This window comes from Pristis pectinata, chromosome 37 (genome assembly GCF_009764475.1).
Source record: "Pristis pectinata isolate sPriPec2 chromosome 37, sPriPec2.1.pri, whole genome shotgun sequence".
NCBI lineage: Eukaryota > Metazoa > Chordata > Chondrichthyes > Rhinopristiformes > Pristidae > Pristis > Pristis pectinata.
This window is the reverse complement of record NC_067440.1, coordinates 13,402,001-13,412,845: the sequence shown is the minus strand read 5'-3', so window position 1 is coordinate 13,412,845 and position 10,845 is coordinate 13,402,001. Positions and strand designations below refer to the sequence as shown.

The window sequence follows — 10,845 nt, the reverse complement described above, 5'->3', positions numbered from 1 at the left end:
TGGCACCGCAGACGAGGCCGGGACCTTCTACCTGTCGTTGTTCTAGCCCTTGAGTGACGGCGAACCGCTGAGGAAGGGAGTCCAGGATAGACCCAGAGACGGTGAAGGACGGGATGTCCAAGTGAGCAGAGAGGGAGAGAAGCGGGGGACGGGGAGGTGTTCCCTGTCCCCTCTCCTTGTCCTCGGTGGTGGGTTCGGGAGGTGCTGAGGGTGTCTCACTATGGAAGGGGCGGTACTGATGCATGTCTGAGCTTCCGTCTGTGGGACTTTGGTTTTTAAAAATGACATTTTTTTGCTCCAACCCAGTTTGGCTTTTGAAACTCAACACCACCAGTAGGGAGTTCAATATGGTGAAGTTGAAGTTTATTGGTCATTTGGTTTTTAAAAACCTGGCATTATCATTGGTTAAACTAATGTCTAATAATTTAATTTGACTTTCAGAAAAAAAGGGGCGGTACTGAGGGAGCGCCTCTGTGGGAGGTGCAGTGCTGAGGGACTGTGGGAGGTGCAGTGAGGGAGCGCCTCTGTAGGAGGTGCAGTGCTGAGGGACTGTGGGAGGGGCAGTGAGGGAGAGCCTCTGTGGGAGGTGCAGTGCTGAGGGACTGTGGGAGGTGCAGTGAGGGAGCGCCTCTGTAGGAGGTGCAGTGCTGAGGGACTGTGGGAGGGGCAGTGAGGGAGAGCCTCTGTGGGAGGTGCAGTGCTGAGGGACTGTGGGAGGGGCAGTGAGGGAGCGCCTCTGTGGGAGGTGCAGTGCTGAGGGACTGTGGGAGGGGCAGTGAGGGAGCGCCTCTGTGGGCGGTGCCGAGGGACCGCCCATCTTTCCGTTAGACAGGTAGATGGATAGGAAAGGGTTGGAGGGATAGGGACCAAACGCAGGCAAATGGGACTGGCTCAGAAAGGTCAGCATGAAGGAGTTGGGCCGAAGGGCCTGTTTCCGTGCTCTCTGTGACTCCATGAAGTGGTGTCCAGAACACGACAGGGGCCATGTCCCGACAGTTTGGGGCGACATCTGTCCCGAGAGTTTGGGGCAACATCTGTCCCTCAACCCACACTGGGACCCACCCACTGGCCCCTGATTGGCTGCTTCCCGCGTCACTGATTGGCCCTGGAGCTCGCTGGGCCGGGGTCGGTGGGGAGGGGGGTCCCTGAGCTGTGGCCTGGGCTGGCGAGAGGCACTGATGTTTAACGCAGAGCCAGAACAGGTTGGATGGGCCGAACGGCCGGAAGAAGTTGCCAGTGAGAAGTGAAATGTTTTGAGAGAAATGTAAAACAGATGTCAAACTATTTTTATCTTCTACTAAATATACACACAATACTTCCTCCGAACTCTCCGAAAGGCAAAGACAAGTGTTTTCTCCTCTCAGTTTAACCTCTGCAGTGCCGGTCACCCCTCCCGGCCAGTGGGCGCACAGCAAGCTCCCACACTGCCGTGTCAGTGATCCCAGTGAGGGGTGAATATTGGTTCAATGCAGCGCCCAGGGGTCATTTCACAGCCCCAGAGAGCGGACGGGACCTTGTCTGAGAGCGCAGCTCTCCCTCGGGCCCGCCCCTCCCACAGTGCGGCGCTCCCTCAGTACTGCCCCTCCCACAGCGCGGCGCTCCCTCAGCACTCCCCTCCTCGGAGCGAGACTGACTGAGACTGAGCTGTCAAACCCGTGTGGAGCCTTGATCCTGAGAGGAAGGCCTGGGAGTGAGGAGTCTTTCCTGGGAGTGATTGAGTTAGAGGAGGGTAGGGGTGAGGGGGGGTGTGTGGGAGGTTGGAGAGGGGTGAGGGAGGTTGGGGAGGGGTGAGGGGGTGAGGGAGGTTGGGGAGGGGTGAGGAGTGTGGGACAGGAGGGGAGGGAGGTTGGGGAGGGGTGAGGGGGTGTGGGAGGTTGGGGAGGGGTGAGGAGGGTGTGGGAGATTGGGGAGGGGTGAGGGGGTTGTGGGAGGGGTGAGGGAGTTGGGGAGGGGTGAGGGGGTGTGGGAGGTTGGGGAGGGGTGAGGAGGGGTTGTGGGAGGTTGGGGAGGGGTGAGGAGGGGTTGTGGGAGGTTGGGGAGGGGTGAGGGGGTGTGGGAGTGGAGGTTGGGGAGGGGTGAGGGAGCTGGGGAGGGGTGAGGGGTGTGGGAGGTTGGGGAGGGGTGAGGGGGGTTGTGGGAGGGGTGTGGGAGGTTGGGGAGGGGTGAGGGGGTGTGGGAGGTTGGGGAGGGGTGAGGGGGGTGTGGGAGTGGAGGTTGGGGAGGAGTGAGGGAGCTGGGGAGGGGTGAGGGGTGTGGGAGGTTGGGGAGGGGTGAGGAGGGTTGTGGGAGGGGTGTGGGAGGTTGGGGAGGGGTGAGGGGGTGTGGGAGGTTGGGGAGGGGTGAGGGGGGTGTGGGAGGGGCCGGTGGGCAGGAGAACTTTCCGACCAACACTGACATTGACCCCACGCCAGGAACAACACCAACCCCGGATCTGCTGACAATCCAAACGTCCGGAAATGATGAGGCTCATGTTCCTTCCCCCTCAACCGACTGCCCCATTCCCATCCCTCCACCGCTCTGCCCCTCTCCCTCTGCCTCTCCCCCACCCCTCTGTCACCAGACACTGGGCCACCTCCGCCTGCCGTTGGGTGGTCCATTGCGACGCTCCCGGAGTTCCCGGCGCCGGTTCCACCGCGGCGGCCGCTGTTTCTGCGCAGACGGATTAACCTACAAACCAAGTGACCACCCCACCCCCGTCCCCTCCCACAGCAGCCAGACACGGACCACAATGTCGTTTAAAAACCAACACCTACTTTAATTAGAAAACACCACAGACCTCTCGCCACGAAAGCCAGTGGACTTAAGATGCAAAATCCATCCTAAATAAGTTAGTCGCTGGTGCGGTTCAGCGACGGGTGGTGCCCTTCCATTCACAGAGTGGGCTTCCCCAATCCCCCCACACTGGGCAGCCGTCCCAAGCGGAGGACCCGGTCCCTCTCGGGAGACGGGTGGGCCGCCATCCGCCGTGACCACACTCCCGTCTGCCAAGGACGTGAAGGTCAACGGCGAGTCCTCCTCGGCCCTGGTGTGAACCATCTCCTCGCTGCCCAACGCCGCCTCGCCGCGTTAATGTTCACATCTGGCTGCTGGTTGTTGGGAGGTGGGGGTGGGGGTGTGAGACGTGGGGTTCAGTTTAAGGTTGGCGCCATGAAACGAAAGAATCCCAAAGGTGGCCGTTGTTTCCTGGAAGCGGGGTTGGCCACAGACATCCCGCGGTCCCGAGGAACCTCCAGCCCACGCTGCCCCTGCCCCGAACGGCCGCCGTGTTTGATTCTCGGTCAGTGGAGACCAGGGAGAAGCGATCTGGGATTCTGGTGGCGGGGCAGTTCCACGGCCGGCCCGCCACTGGACTGTATTCCCATTCGGAAGTGTTGGAGCCGACAGCTCAGCCAGAAGGTGGGTTGCACGCACTCCCCCCTCCGGTGGGGGGACGTCGCCGGGGTCCCCTCGCCGCCGGGACACCCTGTTGCCCCGCCGGGTAAGGTGGGAACGGCCTCGGCCTCCACGCTCCCCCATCCCCTCGCTCACCAGGGCGCGTCTGTCGGGGCCGGCGTGCGCCGGGGCAGGCAGGCCGGGCTGGGCAGGCAGCGCACCAGCCGCTCCAGGGTCCGCTTGAAGTCCCAGTGGAGGCAGGGGTACTTGTGGCAAAGCAGCTCCCACAGCTCCTCCTTGCGCAGCCCGTAGATGACTGGGCTGATGCACTGCGCCAGGCTGAAGAAGGCGAAGTTGGCCACCTCGAACCGAGTCTTGGTGCAGTGGGTGAGCCTCCCGGAGCGCGCCAGCACCTGCAGGAAGAAGGTGATGAAGGTCGGGATGATGTAGACCACGAGCTGTACGCCGTGCATCAGGATGGTGCTGCGAGCGCGCCGGTTGAGCCGGTTGAGCGTGCCGATGCGCCAGCTCTCCGCCAGGATCTTCAGGTAGCTGTAGAGGATGAGAATGGTGCACCCTCCGATCAGCAGGATCTTGGAGGTCTGCTTCATGTTGTGGCTAGAGCTCAGGTTGGCGGAGGAGCAGCACCTGGCGGGCTCCAGCTGCGTCTGCGACCCCGTCTGCTGGGACACCAGGATGAGGGGGAGGACGGAGGAGCAGAGCCAGATGAGCGGGCAGAGGAACCAGACCGAGTGGCGGGCGCAGAAGGCGCTGTACTTGAGCGGGTGGCAGATGGCCAGGTAGCGGTCCACGGCCATCAGGGTGAGGGTGAGCAGGATGGTAGAGCCGCTGACCATCAGGGCGAGCAGCAGGGCCAGGCACCAGGAGGCGGAGACGGCGGCGCCCAGGTAGATGAGCAGGTAGAAGGTGCTGCTGATGCCGAAGTAGATGACCCCGGAGAGCAGCAGGTGAAGCAGCAGCACGAAGCGGGCCTGGGAGCGCAGACGGTCCTCGCTCAGGATGGCGCTGTCTATCACCAGGTTGAAGAAGGCCAGGAGGACGAAGGAGGCGACCGAGGCGAAGACGCGCACCTCCACCAGGTGCTCGTGGGTGCCCGTGCAGTTCCCGGTCACGTTCATGGTCAGCCGGGCCCGGCGACTCCAACACCAGCCTCTGCTCAGCCCCAGGCTCCGGCTCCCTCTCTCACACACACACACACCCGCTTCCGCCCTCTGACACTGCAGCAAGTTCAAGGCCAGCGTTAACACTTGCAGCGCCTCGCCAGTGCGCTCACTTGGTTTCGTTCAATATTCTTCCGAGGTTTCTGTTCAATTCCGCCTACCAGCTCGAAACAGGCTAAAAATTACCAACGTGACTTCCTGGGGTTGGGGTTCAGACACCGCCACCTCACTCAGCGGGTGGGAAGGGTTCAGGGGGACCTGGGGCGAGCTCACACGGACCCTCCCTCTCGGTGAATTCCTCACTGCCTCTTCAGCGTTCCTTTCCGCACTATTTCGGGCTGCGGGACGGTTTTGCTGCTGTAGTTATTGTCATTGCTACACGTTTACTGTGGCAGCTTCAGGTGAGGAAGGAACTTCAGTGCTCCCCTGGTGTGTCTGACAAAAAGAAGGATCTAATCTTCCCTCATCTTTGTCACCTCCTCAGACATTTCAATCAGGTTTGTAGGACACGACCCACCCGCACTAAACCATCCCGACTGTTCCAAACAAGGCCACGCTTTTCCAAATGGGAGTTAATCCTCCCCAGTCGCTCCTCTACCCCTAATGTGAGGCCCGCTGGCCCATCCTCCCCTGCATTTTCGCTGCTGGAACCACTCTGGCTTCTGGCACCTCACCTGTGGCTGCACAGGACACAAATATCTGTGTCAAGGCCCCAACAATCTCCTCTGGGATAGATCCCACCGGGCCCCTGGGGACATCCACCTCAAGGGAGCCAACTCCATCTCCTTTGTGACCTCAGGGGTGCCCCAGACTATTCGCATTCCCCTCCCCGATCTCACTATCCTCCACGTCCTTGTCCGTGGTCAATAACAATGCCAAGTACTCGTCTAGACAGGTGAGGGAGAGGGGTATCTCAGACCAGGGCTGCTCCTCAGTGCCCGGGTGACCCGGCTTGAGACACCTTCCTTCCACTGGGCCCCTTCCCTACTTGCCAACCTCTGGCCCTACCCGCGCCCCCACAGTTCGAGGGCCGGGCGGAGGGGGAGTGCCAGCACCCTGTGTTGTGGAGGAGGAATTGGTGGCTCAGCTGGAGGGACAGCTCTATCAAACATGTCCCACCTTCTGGTACGGTTTGAATTTATTGTTATTCTCTCATGTACTGAGATACAGTGAAAAACTTCTGTTGTATTTAAGGTGAGAGGGGGAAGTACAAAGGAGATGTGCGGGGCAAGTTTTTTACACAGAGTGGTGGGTGCCTGGAATGCGCTGCCGGGGTGGGGGTGGAGGCAGATACGATAGAGGCATTCGAGAGGCTCTTAGATAGGCACATGGATGTGCAGAGAGTGGAGGGATGCAGACATTGTGTAGGCAGAAGGGAGTAGTTTAGTTGGGCATTTAATTACCAGTTTAATTAGTCCAGCACAACATTGTGGGTCGAATGGCCTGTTCCTGTGCTGTACTGTTCTATGTTCTATGTTTGCCTGCCATCCAGACAGATCATTCCATACATAAGTACATCGAGGTACTGAAAATGAAAACAGAATGCAGAATGTAGTGTTACAGTTACAGAGAAAGTGCAGAGCAGGCAGACAATAAAGTGCAAGGGCCACGATCAGGAAGAGTGGGAGATCAAGAGGTCCATTCAAGAGTCTGATAACAGTGGGATAGGAGCTGTCCTTGAGCCTGGTGGTACGTGTTCTCAAGCTTTTGTACCTTCCGCCTGATGGGAGAGGGGAGATGGGAGAAAGACTGGGGTGGGGGGGGGTCCTTGATTACATTGGCTGCCACCCCTGAGGCAGCGAGAAGTATAGACAGAGTCAGTGGAGGGGAGGCTGGTTTGCTGCATTCAGAACTCCTTGCAGACACAGCACAGCTCTCTGCCCGAGATCTGCTCGAGCTCCAGAGCACCTGTAGGCTGGCCCTTGAACAGTGTCTTCCTCCCACACCAGCCAGCAGCAGTGGCGGGCTGCCCTCACGGCCACGCTCCCTGATCTCACCTCCACAGTCGGAGCAGGAAGGGGAGGAACTCTCCAGGAAGGAAGGGCGGGATAGATGATACAATGAACCAGGGAGTCCAGCAGCAGGGAGATGCCACCCACCATGAACGCCTTCCACAGGGAGGGAGACACAGCTTGCTCAGTCCTCGGGAAATATCGAGCCTTGCTGTACAATGGCTGACAGGCTAACAACCTCGGCCATTGCCTCTACACAAGTTCCAGTTGTCAGGTTGGAACGATTGCAGCCTTTGCTGTCTGAGGGTTAACGGTGACTGGAGTGCACAACTGGACAGCAGGGGGAGAGCACACAGATGGGAGCAACACAGTACACCCTGGTGGGAAGGTGGCAGCCCCACCTCCTGCCTCCCACGTCCTGCTCACTGGCACCAATGTTACAGCTCCAAGGCTAAAGTCTCTTCCTCTCCCCCTTCCCACCAACAAATCCAGTGGGGAAATAATCACCCTCTCACCAGCGCTTCTCAGTCCCAGTGTCTGTCTTATGCTCCACTGCACTGTCAGATGTTTCCAGTCAAGTAACCCCTGGTGTCCCTGCCTTGAGAGTGGAGAAGGGATTGTGTAGAGGGAGCTTCACCCTGTGTCTGACCTCGGGAGTGTGTGATGGGACGGTGCAGAGGGAGCTTCACCCTGTGTCTGACCCCGGGAGTGTGTGATGGGACGGTGCGGAGGGAGCTTCACCCTGTGTCTGACCCCGGGAGTGTGTGATGGGACGGTGCAGAGGGAGCTTCACCCTGTGTCTGACCCCGGGAGTGTGTGATGGGACGGTGCGGAGGGAGCTTCACCCTGTGTCTGACCTCGGGAGTGTGTGATGGGACGGTGCAGAGGGAGCTTCACCCTGTGTCTGACCTCGGGAGTGTGTGATGGGACGGTGCAGAGGGAGCTTCACCCTGTGTCTGACCCCGGGAGTGTGTGATGGGACGGTGCGGAGGGAGCTTCACCCTGTGTTCTTTTTTTATTCAAAAAAAGCTTATTACATTACGGAGCCTCTGACGATGATCTTTGCATCGTCGATGGAGATGGGAGAGGTTCTGGAAGATTGGAGGGTTGAGGATGTTGTTCCCTTATTCAAGAAAGGGAGTAGGGATATCCCAGGGAACTATAGACCTGTGAGTCTCACCTCAGTGGTCGGTAAGCTGATGGAAAAGATCCTGAGAGGCAGGATTTATGAACATTTGGAGAGGTATAATATGATTAGGAATAGTCAGCATGGCTTTGTCAAGGGCAGGTCCTGCCTTACAAACCTGATTGAATTTTTTGAGGATGTGACTAAACACATCGATGAAGGGAGAGCAGTAGATGTAGTGTATATGGATTTCAGCAAAGCATTTGATAAGGTACCCAATGCAAGGCTTATTGAGAAAGTGAGGAGGCATGGGATCCAAGGGGGCATTGCAGTGTGGATTCAGAACTGGCTGGCCCACAGAAGGCAAAGAGTGGTTGTTGAAGGGTCATATTCTGCGTGGAGGTCGGTGACCAGTGGTGTACCTCAGGGATCTGTACTGGGACCCTTGCTCTTTGTGATTTTTATAAATGACCTGGATGAGGAAGTGGAGGGATGGGTTAGTAAATTTGCAGATGACACAAAAGGTTGGAGGTGTTGTGGATAGTTTGGAGGGCTGTCAGAAGTTACAGGCGGACAAAGATAGGATGCAAAGTTGGGCTGAGAAGTGGCAGATGCAGTTCAACCCAGATAAGTGTGAAGTGGTTCATTTTGGTAGGTCAAATATGATGGCAGAATATAGTCTTAATGGTAGGACTCTTGGAAGTGTGGAGGATCAGAGGGATCTTGAGGTCCGAGTCGATAGGACGCTCAAAGCGGCTGCGCAGGTTGACTCTGTGGTTAAGAAGGCATATGGTGTATTGTCCTTCATCAGTCAGGGAATTGAACTTAGGAGCCGAGAGGTATTGTTGCAGCTATATAGGTCCCTGGTCAGACCCCACTTGGAGTACTGTGCTCAGTTCTGGTCGCCTCACATTCAGGAAGAATGTGGAAGCCATAGAAAGGGCACAGAGGAGATTTACTAGGATGCTGCCTGGAATGCGGAGCATGCCTTATGAAAGTAGGTTGAGGGAACTCGGCCTTTTCTCCTCGGAGCGACGGAGGATGAGGCAGGACGGAGGATGAGGTGTATAAGATGATGAGAGGTATTGATCGGATAGATAGTCAGAGGCTTTTCCCCAGGGCTGAAATGGTGACCACAAGAGGACATAGGTATAAGGTGCTGGGGAGTAGATATTGAGGAGATGTCAGGGTAAGTTTTTTCCTCAGAGAGTGGTGAGTGCGTGGAACGGGCTGCCAGCATCGGTGGTGGAGGCGGATACGATAGGGTCTTTTAAGAGACTGCTGGATAGGTACATGGAGCTGAGAAAAACAGAGGGCTATGGGTAAGCCTAGTAATTTCTAGGGTAGGGACATGTTCGGCACCGCTTTGTGGGCCGAAGGGCCTGAATTGTGCTGTAGGTTTTCTATGTTTCTATGTGTGAATTTATTACCTGATGATAGCAGTACATTACTGCACTTTCTTCAATTCATATTGTTTACATTCAAACAAACTTCGAAGTAAAACATGGTCATCCTTACCAGGATGCACTCAGTCCCCAGCCGAGTTGGAGCTAGTACAGTGGGAATGACCCCACACTCACGACCCCCCCCTCATCTCCCACTGTGACGTAATGGCCCGAGGCTTCAGCCACAAGTGTAAGTGACAAGCAGTTCTGTTCTGTGCCTTGGTCCAGCCACTCTTGTGGCCACAGCACCTCCCTCCACCGGAAGAGGAGCAATGGAGGGAGCACAGCACCTCCCTCCACCAGCGGAGGAGCACTCTGTCTGGAGGTGGCCACGTCCCAGACTCTACATAGGTCCCAGTAAAAACTAGGTAAGTCCCGCAGAACAGTGTGGCTGATGGTTACCACTGGGAGCTGTGTGTCCTGAAGGCACTGCCCCCGAAGGGAGAAATACGTTGCCGGTGCACTCCATCTGGGAGGATGCTCAGTGTACAGGTACCTCTGCAGGTTCTGAAGGTGGAGAGGCACCACCTGGGAATGGATGCCCAGCACATCGATACAGTCACAAGGAAGGCACGCCAGCATCTTTACTTTCTTAGGGGGTCAAAGAGGTTCAGCTTGTCACCAAACACTCTAACAAATGTCTACAGACATACAGTTGAAAGTATCCTGACCACTTGCATCAGGGTCTTGGACGGCAATTCGAATGCGCAAGAATGTAAGAATCTGCAGAGAGTAGTGGACTCAGCCCAATACATCACGGGCACATCCCTCCCCACCATCGGTAGTATCTACAGGAGGCACTGCCTCAAGAAGGCAACATCCATCATCAAAGATCCCCCACCATCCGGGCCGTGCATCTTCTCACAGCTCCCATCGGGCAGGAGGTACAGAAGCCTGAAGTCCCCACACCACCAGGTTCAGGAACAGCTACTTCCCTTCAACCATTCGGTTCTTGAACTGACCTGCGCACCCCTGATCACTACAGTTTAGCAACACGATGACCATTTGATCACTTTCACTAAAATACTTTCTTTTGTTGAAATTGTTTTCTTGTAAAAATTGTGTATAATTGATGTATAATTTATGTGCTGCTTGTCTGATGCTCTGTGCCTGTGATGCTGCTGCAAGTACATTTTTCATTGCACCCGTGCACACATGGACTTGTGCAGGTGACAATAAACTCGACTTTGACTTTGTGACACAGACAGTGAGGGACACTCCTCAACCGGGTGCAAAAATAACAGGGTTGTTGTCACAGGAGAGTTGAACTTCCCTAGTATTGATTGGCACCTTCTTAGTGCAAAATGTTTAGATGGGGCAGAATTTGTTAGGTGCGTGCAGAAAGGATTCCCGACACGGTATGTGGACAGGCCGATTAGAGGAGAGGCCACACTGGATCTAGTGCTAGACAATGAACCTGGTCAGGTGACAGACTATCGGTGGGCGAGCATTTCAGAGACAGTGACCACAACTCCCTGACCTTTAACGTAGCCATGGACAAGGAGAGGAGCAGAGGATATGGGAAAGTTTTTATATGGGGGAGGGCTAATTACAATGGTACTAGGCAGGAACTTGGAAGCATAAGTTGGGAACAGATGTTCTCAGGGAAAAGCACAGCAGAAATGTGGAGGTTGTTTAGGGAACACTTGCATGGTTCTGGATGGGTTTGTCCCACTGAGACAGGCAAAGGAGGGGAGGGGTGAAGGAACAAGAGAGGTGGAAGGTTTAGTCAAGAAGGAAGAACGAGGCAGACTTAAGGTTTAGGAAGC

General features: G+C 56.3%; 1 protein-coding gene across 1 annotated transcript; it reads right to left on the bottom strand.

Moving 5' to 3' along the window:
- Positions 1–2,731: 2,731 nt before the first annotated feature.
- On the bottom strand, positions 2,732–4,595 carry zgc:194312 (uncharacterized protein LOC794943 homolog). Its single transcript, XM_052044727.1, has one exon. The coding sequence runs from the start codon at positions 4,509–4,511 to the stop codon at positions 3,525–3,527; it is 987 nt and encodes a 328-aa protein (XP_051900687.1). The 5' UTR covers positions 4,512–4,595; the 3' UTR covers positions 2,732–3,524.
- Positions 4,596–10,845: the final 6,250 nt, after the last annotated feature.

Coding starts and splice junctions, on each gene's coding strand:
- zgc:194312 (XM_052044727.1), bottom strand. CDS start 4,511: ATGAACGTGACCGGGAACTGCACGGGCACCCACGAGCACCTGGTGGAG.